The 26910-nt window shown below is 57.0% G+C and overlaps 3 protein-coding genes across 4 annotated transcripts; 2 read left to right on the top strand and 1 right to left on the bottom strand.

Moving 5' to 3' along the window:
- STAP2 (signal transducing adaptor family member 2) lies at window positions 1-11252 on the top strand. 2 transcript variants are annotated; one of them, XM_038567745.1, is made up of 13 exons: window positions 6-345; window positions 2973-3044; window positions 3171-3293; window positions 4401-4457; window positions 4897-4997; window positions 5315-5449; window positions 6138-6207; window positions 6296-6398; window positions 6497-6571; window positions 7560-7715; window positions 7809-7889; window positions 7963-8037; window positions 8271-8426. In XM_038567745.1, exons 1-13 carry the CDS (start codon window positions 244-246, stop codon window positions 8354-8356), a joined length of 1236 nt encoding a protein of 411 aa, XP_038423673.1. In that variant the 5' UTR covers window positions 6-243; the 3' UTR covers window positions 8357-8426. The 2 variants fall into 2 exon arrangements, with proteins under 2 accessions (XP_038423674.1, XP_038423673.1); XM_038567746.1 differs by lacking the exons at window positions 7963-8037; window positions 8271-8426 and adding an exon at window positions 11045-11252 and having other exon boundaries at window positions 1-345.
- On the bottom strand, window positions 8584-26840 carry FSD1 (fibronectin type III and SPRY domain containing 1). The gene is made up of 15 exons (XM_038567744.1): window positions 26595-26840; window positions 20564-20955; window positions 20048-20346; window positions 18937-19032; window positions 18584-18715; window positions 17709-17810; window positions 16811-16833; window positions 16494-16615; window positions 15828-16037; window positions 12444-12542; window positions 11508-11667; window positions 10860-10939; window positions 9232-9483; window positions 9039-9127; window positions 8584-8942 (listed from the first exon to the last, which is right to left on the bottom strand). Exons 3-15 carry the CDS (start codon window positions 20060-20062, stop codon window positions 8832-8834), a joined length of 1491 nt encoding a protein of 496 aa, XP_038423672.1. The 5' UTR covers window positions 20063-20346; window positions 20564-20955; window positions 26595-26840; the 3' UTR covers window positions 8584-8831.
- LOC100684393 (small nuclear ribonucleoprotein-associated proteins B and B') lies at window positions 24780-25638 on the top strand. The gene is given in 4 exon segments (XM_038567747.1): window positions 24780-24847; window positions 24849-25080; window positions 25082-25460; window positions 25595-25638. Coding segments are annotated over 4 exon segments (705 nt in total). The 5' UTR covers window positions 24780-24797.
- Window positions 26841-26910: the final 70 nt, after the last annotated feature.

Below are 26910 nucleotides of genomic sequence, written 5' to 3' on the forward strand. Positions count from 1 at the left end.
TCTGCCCAGCCCTTGCTCTGCCCTGAAAGCCTCCCGGTGGCTTCCTCCTCCGTGACTCCAGCAGGCTTCCCAGACCTCTGGGGGAGACCAGAGAGGCTGGGATTCCCGGAGGACAAGCCCGGCCCAGCACCCACCCAGAGCTGGCAGACAGAAGAGGAAATTCCCCTGGAACCTGTTTCTCTGCTTCCCCGCCCAGCTGGGGCACCCACTGGAGGGAGAGGCCAGGCCAAAGCCCCGGCCACCATGGCCTCAGCCCTAAGCCCACCCCGGGGCCCCAAAGGCAAGGGTGCTCTACCCTCACACTACTATGAGAGCTTTCTGGAGAAGAAGGGACCTCATGACCAGGTGAGGCAGGGCGGGGGCAGGCACCGCTGGGCCCCTGGGTGGCTGGCGGCACTTCCCTGAGCCTGGACTCTGCATCTGGGCCGCGGTGGGTCCCGGATGTGGCAGGGCGTGCGCTGGGGGCCGGGAGAGCCTCGCCCACCATCTGGCTGCCTCTCTCCGTGCCTCTCCCCGCCTGTCTCCATTTGTCTCCCTCGTGGTCTCTCTGTCTCTTGGATACAAACAGGACCAGGGGCTTCCACCAGGAAATGGGAAGCCTCCTGACTCCCATGCCCTACCCCCCAGCCCCTAAGGACCCGAGAGCCTCAGCTGCAGGGGGCAAGGCCAGGACAGGTGGCATGTGGACAGGACAGTGAAAGCTGGGGGTGCCACACGTCGGGGACCAGATACTGAGGCAAGCCCGGCCCTCCTCCCCTGAAGCCCCATCTCCTCCTCCCCACTGCTCACATTCATCCCCTGCTACACCCCCAAACAAGCGCCCACCGCCTCCCCTGCCCATCCCCAGAGCCACCGTCAGTGCAGTTCCCTCTTCCCTTCCTTGTGCCTCCAAGGGCCCACCTCCTGCCCAGCCTAGACAGCACCTAGACAGCAGAGGCTCAGCAAGGCCTGGCCCCAGAGGGCGAGACCCAGGTTCACATCCCTGCTCCACGCCTTCCTGACTCCCAGGCCTTGACAAGGGGCTCTCCATCTCTGTGCCTGGGCTTTCTCCAATGCAAAACGGGGATGCCAGGGCCATAGTCATGGTTACAGGAGAGGGAGCGCCCTCAGTGGTCTGTGGACCTGACTCTGCAGGCCCCGGTGCCTCACTGGTGTGCGTGTACCCTATTCTCACAACATCCTCCCACATAGGTACGTCTCTATGGCCATTTTAAAGGTGGGGAAACTGAGGCACAGGGCAGCTTAGATACCTTGTGTAATGGTGTATAGTGAGTCGCTGAGGAAGCAGGTCCGACCATGCTGAGTTTAATCACGTACGGCCCTATCCCCAGTGGCCGGCACAGAGTAGGTCCTCAGTAAATATTAAATATATGTATGTGCCTAAGGACGGACGGGTGGGTGGGTAGATTAGCGGATGAATAGACGGAAGGGCAGCCAAGGGAGGAGGAATAGGCGGCTTGATGAACCGATGCTAGCCGTCAACGGGAGAACTAGCCTCGTTATCATTATGGACTAATTAAACTAACTCCTCCTTCAGGAAGTCTTCCCAGATTCCCACTTGGAGGGCCTTTCTCCTCCTCTGTGATCTCAAGGCTCATGTTCTGTCCCTTCTGGGGTTCTAATTTCTCTTCCCAGGAGCATTTTAGTATCTGTGCTTTAAAAAAAAAAATATATATATATATATATATATATAAATTTATTTATATATTTTATTTATTTTATATAAATTTATTCCTTAGAGAGAGAGAGCATGAGCAGAGGAGAGGAGACAGAGGCAGAGGGAGAAGCGGACTCCCCGTTGAGCAGGGACCCAATGTGGGACTCAATCCGAGGACCCCGGGATCACCACCCTAGCCGAAGACTAAACCAACTGAGCCACCCAGGCGCACCCCCCCTTTCTAAGATTTTATTTATTTGAGAGAGAACATGAGCAGGGGGAGGGGAGAGGCAGAGGGAGGGAGGCAGAAGCCTCAAGCCAATGCCCCACTGAGCATAGAGCCCTATGCAGGGCCTGATCTTGGGACCCCAAGATCATGACCCAAACCAAAACCAAGAGTTGGATGCTGCACCAACTGAGCCACCCAGGCACCCCCAGATTTTAGTAACTGTATATTCTATGTTCTTCTGGAAAATGATCTATTTAGAAACAGAAGCCACGTCTCATTTATTATTTTGCCTGGAACACAATTGGGTGCAGAGTAGGCGTTCAGGGAATATTTGCTGGGAAAAACCCCTAGAATATTACAATCTCAGCTATGTCAGCCCCTGAGATCTCCAGAGAGTTAGGACACTTATAATTCAGAATCCTGGGGGAGAAAACCTGAATCTGCAGGGTTTCAAGGGTCCAGAACTTTGTGAAATTAGGAGATCCCTATAAACATGTATTGGGTGGGCAAGGAGAAGGGAGATGTAAGTATGTGCAGAGGAGTAAACAGATGGGCGGGTGGGTGGATAGTTCAACTTTCCCCTAGAGCTCCTTTTTTTTAAATTAATTTATTTATATTTATGAGAGATGCAGAAGGAGAGACAGAGACATAGGCAGGGGGAGAAGTAGGCTCCCTGCAGGGAGGCTGATGTGGGACCCAATCCCAGGACCCCAGGATCACGCCCAGAGCCTAAGGCAGACATGCAACCACTGAGCCACCCAGGTGCCAAACTCCTTCCTCTATACCCTCCAGAGGGGTATAGAGGGAGGCGGCTCTGGATCTCCCAACCCATCAAAATTCTCTTGGGTCCTTCCTCAAAGAATAATGACTAACGGATCCCCAGAAGCTGGGCCACGGATGGGGTGGGCCTCCCAGGGAAGGCAACATTTGTCCAAAGCGGGTGATGAAGGAAACTGTGTGAAGGTCCGGGGAAAGAGTACTCAGGCAGCAAGAAGAGCCAGTGCAAAGGTCCTGAGGCAGGAGGGGGTGTCATGGAGGTCTCCAGATTTGCCTTCTCACCTTCTGCCCTCTACTTTTGGTCCCCAGGATTACAAGAAGTTCTGGGCGGGCCTGCAGGGCTGCACTCTCTATTTCTATAATAGCAATCGGGACTCACAGGTAAGGATGGGCATGAGGCTCAAGACCTGACCGCAGGGACCAAGCAGAGAGCGCGGGGGTGTGGCCAAGCCCGAGGGCCTGAGAAGCAGCAAGCCCAGCGCTCAGGTCCTGCCTCTGGATCCCCAGCACGTGGAGAAGCTGGGCCTCGGAGCATTTGTGAGGCTCAGCGATGAGGCGCCCGGCGGAAGCCCCAGAGACCCCGGTATCTATTTCAGCCTGGTCCTCTGGAACCAAGAGATCAAGTTCAAGGTAGGCCTGCCCCTCCCTGTCACACTCACCACTAACACACACCAGCGTGGACTCACACGGGGTCTACCGTTCGGTTGGGGACACTGGGCGAGTCTGCGCCCCAGTTCCTACAACTGCAGGACGGGATAACACGGGTAAAGTAGCCAGAACAAGCCTGGAGCCCGGGGATGGGTCACTGCCCTCCCGCGACCTCTCAGCCCACGTGATCGAGCACCTACTGTGTGCCAGGCACTCTCCTGGTTGCACAGCAGTGAGCAAGACAATTAAAACTCCCCACCCTTGTGGAGTTTAGAGTCTGGGTGGCGGCGGGAGGCACACAACAAACAACCTAAACGTGTGAAATGTCTGGAGTGTCAGCTGGCAGCAGGTGCTAGGGAAAGGACACAGGGGGGTTGGGGTTACAGCGTCACACAGGGTGACCAGGGACGGCCTACCTAGGACCTGAAGGACGTGAGGGAGCCAGCCACGTGGACATCTGTGCAATGGCTCTGCAGCAGAGGCCTGGTGTGCTGCAGGAGCAGGGAGGAGGCCCGGGTGGCTGGAGCAGAGCGAGGGCAGGGGAGACAGGGGGGACGGAGGGGGAGGGAGGAGAGGGGAGAGTGGGGGGCAGGCCTGCACCCCGCGGCCCTCTGTGTGGGTGTTTACTCCAAAGGAGGAGGGAGTCCTGGGAGGGTTGAGAGCACAAGAGACACGGGATCAGATTTATGTTGCTTTAAATGTCCATGTAGCGTGGCTCAGCGGTTGAACATCTGCCTTCTGCTTAGGCCATAACCCTGGGGTCCTGCAATCGAGTCCCACATCGGAGTCCCCGCAGGGAGCCTCTTTCTCCCTCTGCCTGTGTCTCTGCCTCTCTGTGTCTCTCATGAATAAATAGATTTGAAAAAAATAAATAAAAAGTCCATGTAGAATAAACGAATAGATACGATAAATTAACATTGATTCGGTGACATTGCAGAATAGCATCCCACAAGGACTTCCCTTCAGACATCCTAAATTAATCCGACCTTACTCATTTAACCTTGGGAACAACTACTATTCCTCATTCCCATTTCACAGATGAATAGGCTGAGGCTCATCCACATGGACCCTTTCTGTTTCCCTCCCCAGGTGGAGAGCCTGGAGTCTCGGGAGATGTGGAAAGGCTTCATCCTGACGGTGGTAGAGGTAGGACGGCTTGCCTGCTCTCTCCATCCTACACCCCTCATGCCAGCCTCCTCTCTGGCGTGGAGGAGCCCACAGACATCTTATGCAAAAAGTGTAAAAGTTACCTGCCAGTGCTTAAAAGCCTGGGGTTTTTCGGTCAACATTCCCCATTTGTCTTTCAGTCACGGGCCTCTGCCTGGCCCCTGCAGGCCGCTGGGTTTGAGACCCTACATTCTAGCGTCTCATCTGCCCTCCCATCGCCCAAGTGTCTTCATGTCCCCTCCAAAGCCTCTCTGCCCCGCCCCCCCCAGGTGCAAGGCGGCTCCAGGGGCCCCCAGACCCGGGTTCCCATCCTGGCGCGGCCCGCATGCCGCCCCCCCCTTGCCCGTAGGTGTGACACGGGCACAAGCCGCTTGTGCCCTGACGGCTGGGTGCCCTCGGGCGCCCCCTCGCCCCTCAGCTGCGTGTCCCGTCCAACCTGACCCTGCTGCCCGGACACCTGTACATGATGGCCGAGGCCCTGGCCAAAGAGGAGGCCCGCCGCGCGCTCGAGGTGCCCCCGTGAGTGCCCCGGAAGGGCGGAGGTGGTGGGGAGCCGGGGCCGCCAGCGGAGCGCGGGGATGGGGTCCTCGGGGACTGGTCCAGGTGCCAGGGACGGGGCTGGGCTCCGGGGGTGGGGCTCCGTTGGAGGGCGGGGCTCTGGGCGGGGCTGAGCTTGGGGGCGGGGCTCCGTGGAGGGCGGGGCTGAGCTCGGGGGCGGGGCTCCGTGGGAGGGCGTGGCTGAGCTCGGGGCGGGGCTCCGTGGGGGCGGGGCTGAGCTCGGGGGCGGGGCTCCACGGGGGCGGGGCCTGCCCTGAGTGAGAGACGCGGTCCCCCAGCTGCTTCCTGAGGGTGAGCCGGCTGGAGGCGCAGCTGCTCCTGGAGCGCTACCCCGAGTGCGGGAACCTGCTGCTGCGGCCCAGCGGCGACGGCGCGGACGACGTGTCGGTCACCACACGCCAGACGCTCCACGGGTGCGCATGCGCGGCGCCGCGGTGGGAGGAGGGGCGAGCGCGGGGGCGGAGTCAGAGCCGGGGCGGGGCCAGAGCTCATGGGGCGGGGCCCGGGGTGGCGCGAAGGTGTCAATGCCTGGAGCGGGAACGGGACTCTAGAGGCGAGTCAGACCTTTGGATGAGGATCGGCCCTCGGGGCGGAGTCGGAGCTGGGTCTGGCATCTGCAGCAGGGAAGAAATCAAATCCAGGGGTGGAAACCCGCCCTTTGGGCGGAGTTAGGACCTGTGGGTGGAGTCCTGGCCCCGCCCTCCCCGCCGCGGTTGAATCAGGCTTTGGAGGTGGAGCCACTCTGGGCGTGGATCAGAACCTGGCCCTGCGGCCTCCTTTGGGACGGTCTGGTGAGGGGTCCGGCCAGATGAAGGTGGGGTCAGAACCCTGGGGGCGGAGCCAGCAGGGAGGCGGGGCCTCCCGGGGTGGAGCCATCAGGGCCCGGAGCTCCCCCGGGGCAGTGCCGGGACCAGTGGCCAGGTCTTCCCGGAGGATGCAGTCAGTTGAGTCTTGTCCTCCGCAGAGAGCCACGCCAGGACGGGACGTGGTCAGTGTGCGGGGAGCAGGAAGAGGTTAGGCCCTCGGTGGGGGCGGAGCCAGGACAAGGGGCGGGGTCCTCCCCGGCCGAGCAGGTCCACCCACTCACCACGGCCCGCGCAGGACGCCGGTGTTCCGGCATTACAAGGTGAAGCGTGACGGCTCCAAATATGTGATCGACGTGGAGGATCCGGTGAGCGTTGGGCCGGGGTCCCCAAGCTCGGTGGTGGGGTCTGCGCCCCTTCCGCCACCGCCCTGACCCCGACCCTGTGCGCCTCCAGCTCTCGTGCGCCTCGCTGGATGCGGTGGTCAACTATTTCGTATCAAACACCAATAGGAGGCTGGTGCCCTTCCGGCTGGACGAGGACTACGAGAAGGTGCTAGGTGCGGCCTCAGGGAACCGGGGGGCCCCTGCTCCCACGGGGCACCCCTGGGCCAACGCCCAGCCGCCGCACCTCCTCTAGGACCGCTCTCTGTTCTAGGCCACGTGGAGGCGGATAAAGAGAACGGCGAGAGTGTGTGGGTGGCGAGCTCGGGCCCCGTGGCCCCAGGCCCAGGTGAGGCCCCGCCAGCGGCCGCCGCTGGGACAGAGTGGAGGGACACCTGGGACCCACAGGGTGCCGCCCGTGTCTGATCTTGTACCCGGAGTTGCAAGGACCCAGAAATGACCCAGACCCTGCCCTGCGGGTTGTGGAAGGGGAAACAGCTGCACACACTCCCAGCCCTGTGCAGTTGAACCTGGGGCTGAAGGCAGCGGTGCCTAGACTTGGGGCAGGCGGCGGTAGAGTAGGGGGAAGGCTTCCTGGAGGAGGGGGTGTTTGCTTAAGGTCTCAAACGATTTCAGTAGGTAGAGCTGGGCTTCATCTGGAGCAAGGACCCCCCCAGAGACCTGCATCTGGGTGGCTGCTGAGAAAGGGGTGGGAGGCGGTCCAGTTTATGGGGCAGGAAGAAGAGGCTGGAAAGGTCCATGGGGTGAGCAGTGTGGGCCTCCCGGGGCTGGGCAGGTGCTGGGGGACCCTTGTGCACAGTGGGCATGTATGTACACACTTACACACTGCACACTCACGAACACGAACTGCATCCACCTGCTCATGTGTAGACCCCCACGTGGACAAGGGTGCCACACAGTTCCAGTCCTGTGTAGCAAACATAAGCCACGCCCACGTGCACACACAAATGCTCATGAGCATAGATTCAGACATTTATAGGTAGGCGGGTAAACACACTGACAGAGACAAGCAGCTGCGGACATACTGTAGCATCCACACAGTCTCATGCACGTACGCACACGTTTAGGTGTGTGTGTGTACAAACCCTTTACATATATTCAACTATGAAGATGCACTCAAGCGTACGTGTTTATGCCACACAGGGGCACAAACACACTGACTCCTAAATGGGCACGTGCAAAAACACACACATGCACAGGGTCCCGTGCCCAGATCCAGGCGCGCATACATGCATCCGCATTCGGAGGCACACAGAGCCACGCCGAGGTGTCCCTGCAACATGTGGGCCCAGACAGTGACTTCTGGTTCCCACCAGGGCCTGCACCCGCCTCGGGTGGCCGCAAGCAGCTGCCTCCTGTGCCCATCACACCTCCGCCAAGCCAGGACAAGCCACCCCTACTTCTGAACCAGAACGAGAACTACGTGATCCCCATTGCAGACGCCCCAGCTGCCGACTACGAGAATGAGGATGGTAGGTGGGAGGCAGTGGGTGACACGGGGACAGGGGCGGGGTGGGGAGGAGGCTAAAAGCTAGCTGTGACACACCACACCTTTGTCCACGCAGTGCCTTCCCCCAGCTGGCAGGTTGTCCCGAAGCCCAGGAAGTTGGCAAAGTCTCTAAAGCCGCCCATCGCGCCCAAGCCAGGTAGGGGTCCTCCTCCCCAGCCCTTCCTCATCCGGCAAGAGCCAGCCTCAGCCTCCCCCTGCTTCTCCTCCAGAGCCCAAAGGCGTCAACAGTGGCCTGGCCAAGAAGCTGGCAGTCGGCTCAGTGCAGGCCTTATTCCCCACAACAGGTGAGGTGTCCGGGCTTCACAGGCGGCTGACCTGCACGATCACACGGGACCCCCATTCCGAAGGGTCCCTCGCTTGGTCTAATGCCGTGCTATCTCGAGATTCCTTGTTTTTACTTTTTACTGGGCCCTGCAAATTCTGCAGCAGGTTCTAGTGGATGTCGGGTGGGGAGGACAGCCTGGCCTGGGGTTCCCTGCGGCAACTGAGGCCTCGGTCACCCCCCGCCCTCACCCAGGGTTGGCAGATTTGACGGCAGAGCTGGAAGAGAAACTGCAGAGGAGGCGGGCGCTGGAGCACTCAGCTGGATGTGCTGGGGAGTGAGCCAGTCTCGGGGTGTGCAAGTCAGCCGGGCAGACAGCTCCTCTCAGAATAAAAGCTCAAGTGACCTGGGGCCTATGTGTCGGGCCTGGCTTGGGGTGGGGAGGGGGCAGCGAGGGTCTGTCAGATGTCCTTCCACAGCAGGCCCCACTCAGCAAAACCTACCACCTGACCCTACAAGAAAGGCCCATTTTACAGCCAGGAAAGTGGAGGTCCAGAGAGGTTCGGGGCACAGTCAGTGCCACCCAGCCCCAAAGAACCATCAGCACGGCCTGGCCAGTGATTGACCTTTATTAGGAGGTGAGGTGGGGGACGAGGGCCCGCCCTGGTGCCCACTCCCCATTGGTGACCCCCCCCAATCAGGAGTTAAGGCTCCAAGCAGCAAGTGAGAAGAGAGTGCCGGCTGAAACAACCAAGGCCTGGGGGTGGGAGGGGCCTCCCCAAAATCAGCCGGACAGGGTGGGGGCAGTCCAGTGGCCTAAGTGAGGCTGGTGTTGGAGCTGCTCGTGGCACTGCCTCGCTTCTGCAGGCAGCGCACAGAGCTGGGAACCTGTAGGCCTGTCGTCACCTGGAAGCTGCCGCACCACACCTGCGGACCAGTAAGGGGAGCGCAGGGGCTCAGGAGCAAAGCCAGGGCCCCCCCACCCCAGCCCTCCCAACCCCGCCGCCACCGAAGGGCTCTCACTGTGAAAGCAGGCAGCAGGGGCTGTGTGAACTTGGCCTTGAAGGTGTGCAGCAGCTGTTTGGTACGGGCGTTGTAGAAGGACAGGAGGCCTGGGGTGGAGACAGAGGGACAGAGGGGCCTGATGAGAGGCGTCTGCGGCATAGAGCCGACCCAGGGAGGTGGCTAGGGATGCCGACTAGGACTCGGGGGTCACCTTGGTGGAAGTCGCAGTGCACGCCCAGGCAGTCGGGCACGGGGGCATCCAGCACCTTGGCCTTGTTGGCGTGCTTGGCGGTGAAGCTGACCTGCAGCCAGTTGTTGACGTGCAGGCACCAGGACGCGGCCGTCTTGCCCAGCTGCTCGAAGCGGCCCAGGCTGCGGTACGCCACCCCCACGCCGAAAGCCTTGCTGTCCGGCTCGTAGCGCACCTCCCAGTAATGTTCCCCACCGTCGATGAGTGTGTCCCCTGTGGGGTGAGGTGGGTGGCGGGGACCGGGTGGACTCGCGTCCCAGATGCCCTTCCACAAAGGGATTGTCACCTAGATACTCCTCAGACCATAGCTCTTCCCTCCAGATACTCCTCAGTTCCCAGCTACTCCTTCTAGGTGGTCCCCAGGCCGCATCCACTTCCTCAAGATACTTGGCCCAGATGCTCTTCAAGCCTCAACTGATCTTTTCAGATTCTCTGCAAGTCCAAGCTACTCCTTCCAGATACTTCCAGGCCTTAGAAACGTCTCCCACTCTTCCCCATGTTCAGATACTCCCCAGTCCTCAGTTCATCCCAGAGACTAGACAATCCCCAGACCCTTGCTCCTGGCCGACTCCAAGTATTCCCACAGGCCTCATGTGCTACTGGAGTGCGGATACTCCCTGGCACTCTGGGCTTTCCCTACTGCTTTGGGAATCTAGATTGTGCCCAGACCCCCGGCTCCTGGTGGAAGCCAACGTCTTCCGGGCCTCAGCTCTTCCCAGGGTTCAGATGCCCTCTGGATCTCAGCTAATCCCTGAGTACACATTCTCCCAAGTCCAGATTTAGATTCTTGCCAGCTCAGCTACTCCCTGACCCGGCGACTCCCGAGCTTCAGCTTCTCTGCGCGCTCCTGCCCCCTCCCGCCCCACTGCCCTTGCCCATCTACTACGTCAGCTCCTCTGCAGGCACAGGGCTAGCCCCTCACACGCATGTCTTCTCTGGGTCTGCTCCTCCCAGACATCAGCTACTCCCTCAATCGCAGCTAGGCTGGGCTCTTCCCTCTGCAAACCCCACCACTACCACCACCACCACCACCGCCCCTTCCCCTGCTTCCTCCCCGAACCCCACCTCTAGCCAATCCCAGATGCTTTCCAGAAAATCCGGGTCCTCCACAGAACCTCAACTTCTCCCCAGACCTTAGCTCATCTCCAGAATACAGCTGCTCTCCAACTCCGCCCCCTCCCAGGTGCGAGTGTCCGTACTGACTTCCCCATGCCCCAGCCTCTCCTTCACCCCAGTGCTCACTGTCTCCCACACCGGCGACTCTCTGGCTCATCCATAAACCCATCGCCTGTGTTGGCAACTGTTCTTCCCAGCTACTTTGCAAATCCCAGGTACTCCACAAACCCCAGGACAGCCCCTGGCCGATCTGCAGGCCAGAGCCTCCAAAAGCTCTCTCCACCCCAGGAGGCCCACACCCCCCAGTCCTCCCACTCCCCCAGCACCACAGCAACAGGTTATTGGAACCATTCCCAGAGAGCTTTGTTGGTGGCTACCTCAGTTTCCCCAGCCAGGGGAGTTCTCGCCCACCTCCCACCACCAGGGCCCTGCCCAGAGTGTCCCTCTGTCCTCCTGTCCTTGCCCCTCCTTACCCAGCACCGTGTAGGACTCAGCCGTGAAGCGATCCCGACCCCCACGACCGGAGGGCATCCTCTTGGGGGATGGCACACCTCTGTGAGCGGCAGGGAAGGGAAGGCTCGCTCAGCCCTCGCTGCCCCCAGAGGAGGGTTTCCCTGGTCCACCCAGCCACCGAGATCCCTCCATCAATCCTTCACAGGATTTGGTTCTGTTCATGCACTGGGCCCCGCCTATCAGAACACACCCGTGCCCTTCCTCATCTGGAAAACGATTCGACTGTCAAAACCCAGTTAGAGGGACGCCTGGTGGCTCAGCGGTTGAGCATCTGCCTTCAGCTCAGGGGTGACCCCGGGGTCCTGGGATCGAGTCCCGAGTCCCGCATCGGGTTCCCCACAGGGAGCCTGCTTCTCCCTCTGCCTATGTCTCTGCCTCTCTCTGTGTCTCTCGTGAATAAATAAATAAAATCTTAAAAAAAAAAAATCAAAAACAAAAACAAAAAAAAACAGTTCCAAACCTCTTCTCCCTCCATTTACTCTTTGAGCTCCTCCACCCCGCGTCCCTCCTTCCACCCCAGCCTTGACCACGCAGGCCACCCTGCCCAGCCCGCTTGTCCCCCAGACACTCAGGAGGGCGGCTGGGCTGGGGCGGAGGGGGGGTCCTACCTGGCCGGGGAGTTGGCAGGAGACGCCGTCCGCCCCTTGCCGTCCTTCTCCCGAGTCTTCATGTCCTGCACCTTCCCGCCCATGGCGTCCCACTCCACGGAGAGATCGTCCACCCGCAGGTTCTGGTGAGATGTGGACGCATCCAGGCGGAACATGAACGCTGGGGCCGGGCAGACGCGGGAGTCACAGAGATGGGGAAACCCGGAGAGACACAGAGACACAGAGAGACAGGCAGTGACCAAGACAGACCATGACAGGGACAGGGAACAGAAACCAGACGACAGGGCCTAAGACAGAAAGACGGAGGGAGAGGGATTGACAGATGGACTCAGAGGCAGAAGATACAGAGAGGACAGGCAGCAAGACACCCAGACAGACAGACAGATGGGCAAGAGCAGAAGGGGCAGAGCCTGCAGCCGAGGCCATGAAGGCCGAGGGCTCGTGGCCTCAAGGTCCCTTAGGTCTGCAGGCTTCTCCAAAGCACTTGTGCTCCAGGCTTCTGTCGGGGCTTAACTGCAGGAAAGGGGCCGGGCAATAGGACGACAGGGAAGCTAGACTGCAGAAGGACTTCCTCGAAGGGCACACAGAGGTGTTACATTCTATCCCCAACTCTAAGAGCCCTTATCTATTTTTTTAGAAGATAGAATGAGTGTGTGTCTGTGTGTGTGTGTGCAAGAGAGAGAGAGAGAAAGAGAAAGAGTATAAAAACCATCCAGGAAAAATGGGATCAACTGCAAAAGCAAAAAACAACAGCAGGTTTATATTAGACAGCCGGGCTGGGGAATCTATGGTGGACCAAGCTCTGAGCTTCCTGGCAGCCAGAGCAAAAAGGGTCACAGAACCCTGACTATAAGATTATCATTACACACCAGTACCTGGGGCCCCAGGGTGAGGGGTTATGGAGTCACAGCCAGGGTAGGGGTGGGAGCCAGTCACCTGGTGTCTCCAGGGTCACCGACTCGGAGAACTCGCCTGCAACTGCCTTGTTACAGGCTTTCACGCGAAAGTTCATGTATTTCATGTCAAACTTGAGACCTAGGAGCAACAGAGGGATCTCAACGTTGTGTACGCTCGGAGCAATAGGCCATGGTCCCTGTGTCCCATGGCAAACCCGCCACTCCTCATTCTAAGGAGCACCTGGCAAATGGCTTCTTATCCCTGAAAAACCACCTCATTCACGCGTGGGACTGTGGGTTACTTGGCTCCGCCTCCAATCCGGACCAGCCAATCAGGATGCTTTAGGAGGCAGTAACAGCAATTGGTTCAGGAATAGCATGTGACCCAAACTGGCCAATAAGAACCTTCCCTGGGACACTAGGCTTGTATTATAGAGCAGAGTCTCTGTCTTCTCTGGGCTGGCCAGCTAGGGGGAAGCTACTCTTGGGAAAGTTTATCAGCGCATTTGACAAGCCTCCTTCAGAACGCAGCCCCCAGACCCAACAAATGCAGGGAGCAAAAGTGAGCAAGTCATTCCAAGTCATGGAACCCTGGTTCCATGTGAGGTTATTTAAAGATTTCCCCTACTTCTAGGCTATGTCCCATACTCCCTTCTGTCCTCCTTTCTGTATTAGTTACTCCCAGTCTTAAAAAATAAAAAGCAGGGACACCTGGGTGGCTCAGCGGTTTGGCACCTGCCTTCAGCCCAGGGCATGATCCTGGGGTCCCGGGATCCCTGCATGGAGCCTGCTTCTCTCTCTGCCTGTGTCTGCCTCTCTCTGTCTCTCATGAATAAATAAAATCTTTAAAAAATAAAAATAAAAAGCAATCACCAAGGTGTCTTTTGTTGTCTTTCCCCTCAAGCTAAGCCTCTTTGAACAGCTATCTACATCCTTACCTCCTCTCGGTCGCCTCGCTCCCTCTCCTTCCTCTGGCTTTGTCAGTTTCCACCTTGTAGGACCTTCTGGCTGACCACTCCTTCCCTCTGGAACATTCTCCTTCCTTGGCAGCCATGTTATTGCGATCTCCTGGCTGCCCCACTCTGTTTGTTCTCCCCAGGTCTTCTTTGCAGGTTCCTCTCTCCTCGACACCCTTAAATGTCGAGGTGACTCCATCTGGGGCCCTTACTCATCTCCCTCTGCTCCCTGACCCCTTCTTGCCCTTCAGATACCCTTCAACCACAGGAGAACCCACAGCCTAACCTACAGCCCAGATCACATGTCCAGGTTCCTCCTGAGTGTTCCCTATGGGATGCCTGTTCTCTGATCATCCAAAGAGCACTCAGCACCCCCTGTTCTAAAACCTTCCATAGCTCCCCTTGCCTTGTAAAGACCCCACTCCTCCTCTCACTTCCCCCCACAGATGTAGGTGGCAAACTCAACAGGTTCCATAGACAAAGGTTCAGAGCGCTCTGGCCTCTGAGCCCTCTATCAGGCTGTGCTTCTGCTTATAAGGCTGTTCTCAAAAAAAATATAAATAAAATAAAATAAAAAATAAAAATAATAAATAAATAAATAAATTTAAAAAAGAAGAAGGCTGTTCTCCACTCACCCTTTCTCTTTCGGGCCTCAGGATGGCTGCCACTTCCTCCTGGTGCCCAAGACTGTCTCACCCTTCTCTGGATCCCTTTCTCTGAGAGTTCAGCACTTTGCTCAGTGACACCATCCACTGCCCCCAGAACCAACCAGAACTCTCTGTTTCAAAAACCTGGAACCCATCTGACTATGGATGGTCTGGACTCACAATGGGTCTCAGTTTCCTATTCTGCAAACCGACCATCGTGTTCCCCATCCTAAGCAGGTTTCACATGAGGATGAGATGGGTCGAAGCATGTCAGTTATAAACACTAAACCCAAACCCTCCTGACTGTCCAAGCCATGGAGTTGGCAGGTAGGTGACAAATAACCCCATGGGTGAGTTAGCTAGATGAGTGTACGCATCCACATCCTCAGTACCACACACCTTTGGATGGATTCAACGTCCTACCCTGCGGAATTCAATCGCTAGGAATGTTGTAGAAGGCAAGAGGGCATGGCGAGGGGGCGATGCGTCAGGAAGCCCGTGAGACAGCAGGCTTCCACCTTGATCACGGCGGCAGTTACATGAGTTTGCACACGGGAGAAAACCGCGTAAGCGATTACCCACGCACAGGCGGGTGAAGGTATGTATCACTGGGAAAATGCGGACCGACACAGCACAATGTGTTCATGTTGGTTCCTCGGATCTGACATTGAACTCCAGTCCCAGAAGCCACTGCAAGTGGCGAAAACCCAGGAACATTATTCAGCCCGAAAAAGGAGGGAAGGATGTCCCTCGGGGACACTGAGCTCAGTGAAGTGAGCCAGACACAAAAGAGCAAATCCTGTCGGATTCTGCTCACATTAGGTACCAGAAGCAGTAAAAGTCACAGGGACAGGGAGTAGATGGTGGGAGCCGGGGGCTGGGGAGCTAGCGTTTAAGGGCGACAGAGTTTCCATTTTGCAGGACGGAAAGTTACGAGGACGGTATGATAGTTTTAATAGTTTTACGACATTATGAATATACTTACTACTACCAAACTTGACACTTAAAAATGATGAAAATGGCAAATTTTGTGTTATATGTATTTTGCCATAATAAAAATACATATATTGGGGGAAAAGTGGGGTATGTTTATTCTGATTCCTATGCAAAGAATGGGTCCTCTTGCCGGCTGGTAGCTTTTCTTCCCAGCAATTAGCATGCTCATTATTAACCATGTATGCTAATTACAGATAAAGAACTGGCTGATTACAGCCCAAGAGCTATGGTGATCGTTATCTTGTCAGTGAGGCTCTCCCCCACGCTGAGGGTTTCCCTTGGCTCAAAATGGATTCTGAAACTCATTGGGGACCCCCAATTTTACCCTTCTTCAGACCCTCCCCCACCGGCTGGGGAATCCCCCATGCTTTCTGCTTTCTTACAACTGCCAAGGAAATCCCCAAACCCTGGGAGGATGCCAGCTTCACGAGCAGAGGGATTCTCATCCGCTTTGCTCACTAGTGCCAGGGCAGGGCCTGGTATACTGCAGGCGCTCAAAACGCTGAAATGAACGAGCGCTGGATCCTACAGGTAAGACGGGGACGGAGAAGGCCTTCTCTCCCTGGCCCGTTCCCTCGTCTGTAAAATGCTGATGATGAGATGAGCACGTGCACTGCCTGTGGGCAAAATGTTCAGCACGCAGCAAGCTACGCCCTCCACGAGGGGTGCAGCAGCGATCATCAATATCGATTTCATTATTATTACTTTCAGCTACTCCGATCAGTTCAGCCAGGCCCCCAGCTGAAAGGGGAAAGGGGATCCTGATACTGCTGAGCTGCCCCGGGCTTGGGGTGTGTGTCAGTGGCAGGGTTGAGCTGTCCTTACCCGTCAGGGTGAACTCCGTCTGCCGGATGCCCTCAATGACCATCCAGGGCTGCTCCTCCTTGAGGCGGGGCGGGCCCTCGAAGTTGGTCCGCCGGTACTCCAGCACGTAGTGGTCAATCTTGCTGTCCTCATCCGGCATGCGCCACACCAACGTCACACAGTTGTCTGCCACCAGGGACTCGGCCAGGTCAATCACAGGGGCGCCAGGCACTGTCCAGGACAGAGGGGGTGGGGGGGATCAGGGTCCTGGGCCTGCAGGGGCCCCTAACTGCAACTCCACCTGCACTACAGGCCTTCTTGGGGGCTGGGCCCCTCCGGATACTGGGGCCTGGGGAAGGAGCTTCCCAGGGTCTCACCAGGGTGGGGTGATGGGGAACAGCTTTCTCAGGGTTCACCCAACAACCGGATGGGCTTTCTCAGGATTCCACCATTTAGAGGCAGAATATTTTCAGAATTCTCAGATAGGGTCTGGCCTTCGTGGGACTCCACCCCTTGTGGGTGGGGCCTCTCAGGTTTGGCCACCAGGGGCGGGCTTCTTCATGGCTCCACCCACAGGGGCAGGGTGTCCTCAGGGCTCCACCCCCAGGGTCAGTTCCAATGCCAGGCTTACTCGGGCCTTTTTCAGGGTACCCCAGACTCCAGGCCCCAACAAAGTTCCCTTCTCACCTGGTAGGAACTTGAGTGCCTGTAGCATCCTCCGTTCCTGTGCAAAGTCCACCATGAGGTGACTCATGTTGTCGCTGACCTTGGCCTTCAATGATAGCCGGAAGGCAGGGGCCATTGTCACACTGCAGAGAAAAGGTGGAGGCAGCCTGCTGGCAGGCATCTCAAGGTGGCCCAGGCTCTGTTCTCTGAAGTATGTGGGAGACCCACTCCCCCTGTTTCTGGTCCAGAGCTCTGGGCGTAGAGACCCTCACCTGGGTATCCCCACCTTCACACCAGGGGCAGGGCACTGGGGTGGGAACCAGATCCCAGCATCTTACCCATCTTTGATTTGCTTGGCAGCCTAGAAAAAGCAACATAATAAAATTCAAAGAGTTTTCTTGATTGAATCAGAAAGCCATTATACAGACAGGAAGACTGAGACCCAGAGTGGTAGTCCCTGGCCAAAGTCCCCCACCACTGGGGCAGAAATACTTGGCTGGGCCCCAATGGGATGGGGGCAAAGATGGGCTCATACCTCCACCCCCAGTGCCTAGTGCCCATTATATCCAGTTAGCCAGTTTGGCAAATACAAATAGAGGATGCCCAGTTAAATCTGCATTTCAGATAAACAAAATTATTTTTTGGTATAACTACGTCCCACTCTAAATATTGCATGGATGTATTATACTAAAAAACTATTCCCTTTTGGGGATGCCTGGATGGCTCAGTCAGTTGAGCATCCAACTCTTGGTTTCAGCTCGTGTCATGATCTCAGGGTTGTGGATCGAGCCCCACATTGGCTCGACGCTCAGCATGGAGTCTGCTTGTCCCTCTCCCTCTGCTCCTCCCCCTGCTCTCTTGCTTCCTCTCTCAAAATACATAAATAAAATATTTTTAAAAATTATTCTTTGTTATATTTGAATTTCAGATACCTAACAAATATTTTAGTACAAATATATTCCATGCAACATCTGGAAATACTTATACTAAGCATCTGCATGGGATATACTCATACTAAACAATTTATTCATTGTTAAATTTAACTTTCAGATCAACCATAACTAATTTTTTAGTATAAGTTTGTCTCATGTGATCTTTGGGACATATTTATATTAAATGTCATACGGGCAATACTTACACTTAAAAATCACTTGTGGTCGATCTAAAATGCAAATTTAACTGGGTGTCCTGTATTTTATCGCATGGCCCTACTAGTCTGGCTTCTGAGGTGCCCACCTGAGGGAAGTCCTCGCTGTCTGTGGCCTGCAGGGTCTGGTTGGCTGTCTCCAGAAGCTCCTCTGAGCTCTCCAAGGCCCGAGTGCAGGCCGCCAGCTGGTTCTGGGAGTAGCACAGCACCAAAGGAAGAGACACCTCACCCCACTGCATCAAACCCTCCGGGCCTCCCCACTGCCTTTGGGATTCAGGACACCACGCCTTTCTCCAACTCCCAGTGGGGGAGGTAGGGTGGAGGGAAATTGGGCCTCACCCCCCACAGTACTTGAGAATCACCTGGGGATCCCTTTCTTAAAAACTCACATGTCCGGGCCACACCTGAACCTCGAGGCCCCCAATTCTCCTGGGATGGGAATCTGGGATGCTAGAAAGTGGTCCAGGAGGTTTTGATGCAGCCTCAGGGCCTCAATTTAGAATCTGAGATCCCACAGGAGCCATTGGGGGGGTGGGGGTTGGCAAGAGATGATGCTGCCAGATATGGGGACCAGTGGGAAGGGCTGAGAAACTGGAGGCCCTGGGTGAGGACTGGAGGGGAGGAGCAGCCAGATGCGGGGGTGGGGCCCTGGGGACAGGGAAGAGGCGGTGGAGGTGGGTGGTAGGAATAGAGATCAAGGAGAGCAGGTGGGTGGGGACTGATGGATCACAGCCAGCGAAGGGGCAGAGAAGAGACCAAGAAAAAGAGGAGATGAGGCCGATGACACTGGGGTGTCTGGTTCTGGACACTGCAGACACTTGCAGGCATCTCCAAGGAGCGATGTGGGGGGAGGAGCAGGTTTGGAGGAAGATGCTGAGGCCAGATGGGCTCTGCTGAGTCTGAGGGGTGCAGTGGGGAATCGTGGCTGGGTGGGGGTGTGGGAGAGCCCCTCACACACACACACCTGTAGCTCATAGGTGCGGCTGGCGCGGTCCTGCTTTATCTTCATGAGCATGCCCTCCTTCAGCTCCTCCAGGAGGGAGAAGAGGGACTGGAACTCTGCCTCCAGGTCCTCCTGCACCTTGGTGGAGTTTGCCTTGGAGAGATGTCGTGTGGTCAGAAGGGCCAGGATTGGCCAAACCCCGTGCTCACTTGGATGGAGAAACTGAGGCCTGGACTTGGTCTCCAGGCCAAGTCTGACGGGCATCAGCAGGAACAGGCTAACCCTCCCACTGCCCCCTCCCACTGTCCCTTCCACCCACCTGTCCAAGGCTTCCCCACGGCCTTCCATCCCTTCTGTGGAGGTGCCTTCCTCACCTCCACGTTCAGCAGCATCTGCTTGAGGGAGTAGATGAAGCTCTGAATCTCTTCGTTCTTCACAGCCAGGGTCGTGATGATCTTCCGCAGCGCCTCCTGCCCCACGGGAAGCACGTGCAGAGGCAGGGCCGGTGAGCCCCTCAGCCGACCCGGCTCCCCCACCTGGGGTTCCCTACTCTCCCTTCCGGGGATCCAGGAGATGTGGAAGCCAGCGCGCCAGTGAGCTCGGGCACCCGCCACGAGGCAGGTCCTGGGCGAGGCTCTGGCCCTACCTTCCCTCACCTAGCAGATACCTGCTGCAAGCATGCCCATTTTACAGGGGGTGGGGGGGTGGGAGGGGAGGGAGGACACGACTGAGCCTCTGGGGAAGGGGCAGCCCCTGGGCCTGAGCCAGCGCTGCCTCAACACAAAGCCTTCGACCTTGTTCCTATACACTGAGGGCGGGGCATGATCTGGGGTGAGGGGCTACCTTGGGGAAAGAAAACCCCAGGGGAAAATGATGCCTGTAGAAAAGGGGTTGCTAACGCGGGGAAGGGGATACCTTGGGAACAGGGATTGGCCAGAAGAAAGGAGGAACCTGGGGAACCGGTGCCTGAGAGCCCAGGTAAGTGAGTGGGGGAGGGACCTCTGGGGGAGGGGACGCCTGGAGAGAAGGAAGCCGCGTGGGAGGATCCTGCTGGGGCCCCAACCCCGACCCAGGCCCCGGACGTGTCCCTTTCCTGGGGGTGCAGGATCGGTGGGACCACCTTGCCGAGCTGGAGGGACGTCCTCCGGGGCAGGGTGGGGCAGGGTCCCGACACCTGGTCCGCAGTCCCGATGGAAGGAGTGGGGGATGGGTCGCGGCTGGGGCCGGGATACTGGGCGCGTGTGGGGAGCATGGAGGGGATGCGCCAGGACCCGGGCCAAGATGATGAGAGGTCGGGGCAACCGGGGGCGGGGGTTCTGCGTCCGGAATTAGGGGCTGGATCCCCGCGTGGTTGCGGCGGGGGTGGGGCCTCGGCCGCAAAGCTGCGGCGGGGGTGGGGGGGCTGCGGCATCACCTGGTCGCCTCCCCCTTGCGCCCCCCCGCCCCGGGCCCGCCCCGCCCCGCCCCGCCCCGCCCCGCTCCTACCCTCTGGTCCTCCATGGCTGCAGCCCAGGTCGGCCCGGCCCGGCCCGCGGGCCCCGCTCGCCGTCCGAGTCCTCAAGCTGCCTTCGCCGCGACCACGAGCCAATGGCCCGCCGAGCCCTCGCCGCCGCCGCCGCGCCCCCCGTCAGCGCTCCATCACTGGCCGCAGTGCGCACGCGCCCCCCCGCGGCATGCTGGGAATCGTAGTCCCGCGCCGGGGTCTCCGCGCCCCGCCGCCCCCCGAGAGGCTGGTAGTGATGAGTGAGCTTGGTAGTGATGACTCTGCTGCCGAGAGCCCGGAGCTGAGAAGCAGGTTGCCTGGGTTCGAGCCCCGGCCCTGCCGCCCGGCCTCCAGCCCAAACCTAGTCGTGGCGCCCAAGCCCCTCCACTCTTGCACCCCTGCCGTTCCTTGGCTGCTCCCAAGGCTGGAATTCCATCCCCACCCCCACCCCCACCCCCACCCCGTGAGATCTGGCCCCCCCCCCGCTCACACTCCTTGCGTTTACTCCTAGCATTTACATCTTGCACAAGCAGATGCTCCGCATCCGATGCCTCCTTTCTCTCCCCAAGGCACAACCTCTCAGGTCTCCTCCTCCAGACGCCTCTCTGCCCCACCGGAATCCACGGGGCTCTGAATGCCTGTGCCCAGCTTGGTCTTCCCTGTCAGCCTGGGGTAGATTTATCCAGGATCCAGCCTGCGGCCAGATCTATCCAGGATCTATCCAGGATCCTCAGCATTGCCTCTCGGCGGAGGGTGGGGAAAGGGTGGAGTTTGAGAAAGTCCAAGGGAGGCGGTGGCCTGGACAGGGGAGGCGGGGAAGCTGTGTGTCCCTGGGCTGGAGTGCGCTCAGTGCCCGGCGGCCATCCTGTGGTTGATGGGAACGATGCTGGGGAGCCCATAGGCCTTCTTCCTGGGTGAGAAAAGAGGTCCTGGCACCGTGGTTGGGGTGACACCTAGAGTCCGTCATCTCCTCCCAGCCCCGGGGTGACAGATGCAGGGCTGGGAGAAATTCAGAGCCTATGTATACCCTGGCTTAGGACCCCAAACTTCTCTGCAGGCTCTGGGACTGGGGAACCCCCCATACCTGTCATGAGACCTGAAGCCGTCAGCAAAAATCTACTCTGAATTTCATTTTTTTAAAGATTTAATTTATTTATTCATGAGAGACACACGAAGAGAGGCAGAGACACGAGCAGAGGGAGGAGCAGGCTCCCTGCGGGGAGCCCGATGTGGGACTCAATCCCTGGACCTTGGGGTCATGCCCTGAGCCGAAGGTAGCTGCTCAACCACTGAGGGCCAAATAATTGAAGCTGGGATCCCAGTCTTCAATCCAGGCTCAGGCCTCTGCTGCCCACTCCTGGACCCCACACCTGCATCACCTAACCTTCCGACCTTCCCCCCTCCCACCCCAGCTCAGGTGTGTTTATATAGCACCTCCGAGAAAGATTTCCACTCACTGGGATGGGACGCATTATCCCGATCACATACACAAACTGCCCTTCAGATTAAAAACAAAAAATCTTTTGGGAAGCGGAGCCCTAAGCAGCATTAGTTTACAGGCCATCTGCTGTCCAGCCTCTGTGGCAGTGGGTGTGTGTGGGGGGAGATTGTGGCAGGAGGTCTGTCATATGGGGGGGGGGGTTGGGGGGCGGACCAGCCAGGACAGGGGGCCTGGTGGGCCAGGAATGGAGTCCCTGGGCACAGCGCTGGTCCCCCTGGTGCAGTTCTGGGGTGAGTCTTGGGCCCCCGTCCCCTCTGCCCTCCCTCCTGTTGTCCATCACCCCAGCAGCCTGCCCCGGGCTTGGAGCCCCTGGAAACCTCTCTCTGCTCTGCTAGGTAGGGCCTGTTTCTCTCTGGTACTCAGAACCTCACAAGGGTTGAAAGGTTCTAGCAGGATCCTCAGAGTGGGTCCCTAGGGTGAATCTCACACCACGACCTACACACCCAACTGGTGTGAGCTGGCCACGCTGGCCTCTCTCATCTCCACCCTCTGCCACATTCGCTTTCTCCCCCTTGTCCAGCCTGCCAGCTTTTCTTTCTTTATTCCTTCCTTCCTCCTTCCTTCCTTCCTTCCTTCCTCCCTCCCTCCCTCCCTCCCTCCCTCCCTCCCTCCTTCCTTCCTTCCTTCCTTCTTCCTTCCTTCCTTCCTTCCTTCCTCTTCTCTCTCTCTTTCCCAGCACACCAAAGTTGATACCACCCCCAGGCCCTTGCACCTGCTGTTCCCTCTGCCCAGAACACTCCTCCCTGGATCTCATCTCTCTAGCATCAATGGCAATGGCACCTCAAAGGCCAGAAACTTGATCCAAATGCACCCCTTCTGGGGGCTCTGACCTCAGATTTCTCATGACCCAAAGCAAACTCTCCTACTCCAGCCCTGCTTCTCCATCAGGGTCCTCCGTCTTGGCCAAAAAGCCACTGCCATTCACAGGGTCCCTGAGGCTAAAACCCTCTTTCCGTCTCTCAGTGTAAGTCCACGCAGCTCTTCTGGGGGCAATGTTCAAAATATATTCAGATTCTGACCGCTTTTTTCCAGGATCCAAGTCCTGGTACACCCAGCCACCTGGACCCCCTGACCCCACAGTCCATTCTTACCGCAGCAGTCAGGGTGATCTTTTTAAAATTTTTTTTTTTTATGATAGTCACAGAGAGAGAGAGAGAGGCAGAGACACAGGCAGAGGGAGAAGCAGGCTCCATGCACCGGGAGCCCGATGTGGGACTCGATCCCGGGTCTCCAGGATCGCGCCCTGGGCCAAAGGCAGGCGCCAAACCACTGCGCCACCCAGGGATCCCCCTGGGGTGATCTTTTTAAAACTTAAATGGGGGTGTGGGGCGCCTGGGTGGCTCAGTTGGTTGAGCGTCCGACTCTTGATTTCAGCTCAGGTCATGATCTCATAGGTCATGAGACCGTGAGATGGAGCCCTGGGTAGGGGCTCCCCACTTAGCGAGGGGTCTGCTTGGAATTCTCTCTTCCTCTGCGCCTCCCCCTGCTGGCATGCTCTTTCTCTCTGGAATAAATAAAATAAATTAAAAAAAAAATAAATTGGACCCCGCCCCACCCCCACCCTGTGGTCTGCAAAGCATGTGTAAGCCGTCCTCTGTCCAATTCCCCTCCTCCTTCTCTCCCCTTCACTCACTCTGCTCCAGCCACAAGGGCCTCCTTGCTCTTTCTCCAACACACCAGCCGTGGTTGTGCCCCAGGGCCTTTGCGTGGGCTACTCCCTCTGCCTGGAGTGCTCTTTCTCCATATTTTCCTTTCTTCCCACGACTGGCTACTTCTTACCATTCAGATCCCCATTCAAATATCACCTCCTCTGAGAAGCCTTCCCTGACCACCCTCCATTCTCTCTCACCTCATCCTCATCCTCCATCAGGATTCTCACTTTACTGACTTTCTGTGTGTCTCTCCTCCCAGACTGTCAGCTCTGGGGGTGGGTGGGCAGGGGCAGGACTTTCTGTCTGTCTTCATCACCCCTGTGTCTGTGTCCCTGGTGTTCAGAACACCAGGCCTGGCACAAGCAAGGCAATATTTGTGTGCTGAGAACTGGACTTGTCACAGAGTCCTTGAAATCTCACAAGTGCCAAAAGAAAGTTAAACCCATTTCACAGATGAAGACTTTGGGCCTCAGTGAGCCATGACCTTGCAAAGATCACATAGCCTTATCGCTGTAGGCTCACTAGGGGATTCACACACACACACACACACACACACACACACACACACAAGCCTTACTTCTTATCCCCTAGTCCTGCAAGGAGCCAAAGGCCTGACAGTGCAGCAGGAGCCCACGTGGCTGCAGGTGACACAGGGCAGCCAGGTGACCTTGGCCTGCCAGGTGATGCAGTCCCAAGCATCTCTGTTGGGTGGGGCCAAGGATGGTGTTTTCTTGTGTAAGCCACATGTCATCAATCGCAGCCTCCGCCTGGGGGTCTGTGGGCCCCAGAAGCAGCCTTCCTGGAAGCTGCGTGGCAATCTCACCCTGCGGCTGGACCACATGAGCCTCAATGACAGTGGGGACTACACATGCTGGGTGGCCGTGGAGATTTCTGAGTTGGAGGTGGCTGAGGCCAATGGCATGCAGCTTCTGGTGGAGAAAGGTATGGGAGCAAAGGTATGGCTTTTGCAACTCAGATGGTCTTAAGATCTAAAATCTCAAACTCCGGGATCCCTGAGTGGCGCAGCGGTTTGGCGCCTGCCTTTGGCCCAGGGCGCAATCCTGGAGACCCGGGATCGAATCCCATGTCGGGCTCCCGGTGCATGGAGCCTGCTTCTCCCTCTGCCTGTGTCTCTGCCTCTCTCTCTCTCTCTCTGTGTGACTATCATAAAAAAAAAATAAATAAAATTAAAAAAAAATAAAAATAAAAAAAAATAAAATCTCAAACTCCTAGAAACATAAACTCCAAATTCTTCAAATTAGATTCTTAGAAATCCTGCAAACTCAAGAACATCAGAATCTAGAATCACAGAATCAAAGATATGCTGGAACTTATGATTCTAGACCAGGACTCAGCAAACATTCTCTAAAGGGCCACAGAGTAAATGTTTTCTGCTTCGTGGACCAGACGCTCTCTGCTGCAACTACTCCACTCCGCTGCTGTAGCGAAGCCGCCCTAGGCTGGACGGGCGCGGATGGGTGGGGCCGGTTTCCAATAAAACTTTACTTAAGAGTGGTGGGCATCTAGGCCTCTGCTGCGGGCAATCCGGCGGGAATCAGCCATCAGAACCGCCACAAAACTGTGGGCAAGAGCAGCAAGATGCTGATGCTGCAACACATCGACTATAGGATGAGGTCATCCTACAAGACGGCAGATCTTCATTGGCACCTTCAAGGCTTTTGACAAGCATATGAATTTGATCCTCTGTGACTGTGATGAGTTCAGGAAGATGAAGCCAAAGAACTCAAAACAAGCAGAAAGAGAAGAGAAGCGAGTCCTCGGTCTGGTGCTGCTTTGGGGGGAGAACCTGGTCTCAATGACGGTAGAGGAACCTCCTCCCAAAGTTACTGGCATTGCCCGAGTGCCACTTGCTGGAGCTGCCGGGGGGTCCAGGGATCAGCAGGGCTGCTGGCAGAGGAATTTCAGCTGGTGTTCCAATGCCCCAGGCTCCTGCAGGACTTGCAGGGCCAGTCCCAGGGGTTGGTGGGCCGTCCCAGCAGGTGATGATCCCACAGGGAAGAGGCACTGTGGCTGCTGCTGCAGCTGCTGCCACCACCAGCATTGCAGGGGCCCCGACCCAGTACCCACCCCGCCGTGGGGGTCCTCCTCCACTGATGGGCCGGGGGACACCGCCTCCAGGCATGATGGGCCCACCACCTGGCATGAGGCCTCCCATGGGCCTGGTTCCTCCTGGTTGAGGAACTCTGATGGGCATGCCCCCCCGCGCCGCCCCCCCGGGATGTGGCCCCCTCCCCCCGGGCATGTGAGGCCTCCTTTGACCCTTGACCACAGAGTTATGGAAGTAGCTCCACAGAGACAGAGGCGTGGGCCCGATTATCACAGACCTGTTTGTTATGCCATTGTTCTCGGGGTCTCACAGGATTGTCTGGTTTCCCTTTCGGGGCCCCCTCCCCCGGGAATGCGCCCACCAAGGCCCTAGACTCATCTTGGCCCTCCTCAGCTCCCTGCCTGTTTCCTGTCAGGCTGTACAGAGTCCTTTTACTTCCTCGTAGCCTGTGAAACTAGTTTATAATAAACTCTTAAGAATACTGTAAGTGTAAAAAAATTTTTTATTTAAAAAAAACAGGCAGTGGGCCTAATTGGATCCATAGGCAGTAGTTTGCTGAGCACTGTTCCAGAATATCACAATCATAAAGACTCCTGAATACATGTAATTCTGGAGTTTTGATGGAAAACAATCCCATAACATTTTTTAAAAATGTGTTATTAAAGTATACATACAGGAAAAAAGGGTATATTGTAAGTGGCCAGCTTAATGGATATCTAGATCCGTCTGGGCTGCTCTAACAAGTTACTGCACCCCAGGTGGTTTATAGACAGCAGAAACTTTTTTCTCATCAGTCTGGAGGCTGTAAATCCAAGATCAGGGCAGCAGCATGGTTGTGTTCGGGTGAGGACCTTCATCCTGCTTCAACATTGGTGCCGATCCCTGTCCTCACATGGAGGAAGAGGCAGGGCTCTGTCGGGCTCCCTGCAGCTCCCTCTGCCTGTCTCTCTCTCTCTCTCTCTCTCTCTCTCTCTCTCTCTGTGTGTCTCTCATGAATAATAAACCAACCAATCAATCAATCAATCTTAAAAAAAGAAACAACGCTCATCCCCTTCGTGGGCCTTCACCCTCTGGACCTCATCACCTTCTGAGGTCCAACCTCCTCGTTCCATCACCTCCAGGGGTTAGGACTCGACACAGGGATTGTGGGGGACACATATTCAGACCACAGCACTGGATTTTCACAGCCTGAGCTCACCCCTGAACCACCACCCAGCTAAAGAAACCGTATTTCCCGCCTCCTAGGCCCCTTTCCCCCCACCCAGGCATACACGCAGGATCCCGACGACCAGCTGCACAGACGTATTTTGCCCGGCTTTGTGCGCTACCTCAGGGGAGTCAGAGAGCATTCTCTCTTGTGTCTGGCTTCTCTCATTCAACACTGAATCTTCCACTCAACCAGAGGATGCGTCCATCCTGGTCACCCAGCAGTGGATCGTCCTTTCTCTTTGTGGTGGACCCACTGCCACCCATCAATCCAATTTCCTGCGGATGGGCACTTGGGCAGTGTCCAGTTGTTGGGAATCTCAAATAAGGCCGCAGTGAACAATTTACAACCTGCCTTTGGTCAACATCTGTACACATTTTTGTTGCGCCTCAGGCAATTCTAAAATCTCCAGCCGCAAAATAGAATCTTGCAGTTCT

This window comes from Canis lupus, chromosome 20 (genome assembly GCF_011100685.1).
Source record: "Canis lupus familiaris isolate Mischka breed German Shepherd chromosome 20, alternate assembly UU_Cfam_GSD_1.0, whole genome shotgun sequence".
NCBI classification, from domain to species: Eukaryota; Metazoa; Chordata; class Mammalia; order Carnivora; family Canidae; genus Canis; species Canis lupus.

Coding starts and splice junctions, on each gene's coding strand:
- FSD1 (XM_038567744.1), bottom strand. Junction 10,940..11,507: donor CCTGCCAACTCCCCGGCCAG/GTAGGACCCCCC, acceptor TGCCGCTCACAG/AGGTGTGCCATCCCCCAAGA. Junction 9,128..9,231: donor GCACTGCGACTTCCACCAAG/GTGACCCCCGAG, acceptor TCTCCACCCCAG/GCCTCCTGTCCTTCTACAAC.
- STAP2 (XM_038567745.1), top strand. CDS start 244: ATGGCCTCAGCCCTAAGCCCACCCCGGGGCCCCAAAGGCAAGGGTGCT. Junction 3,045..3,170: donor ATAGCAATCGGGACTCACAG/GTAAGGATGGGC, acceptor CTGGATCCCCAG/CACGTGGAGAAGCTGGGCCT. Junction 5,450..6,137: donor ACACGCCAGACGCTCCACGG/GTGCGCATGCGC, acceptor CGGCCCGCGCAG/GACGCCGGTGTTCCGGCATT.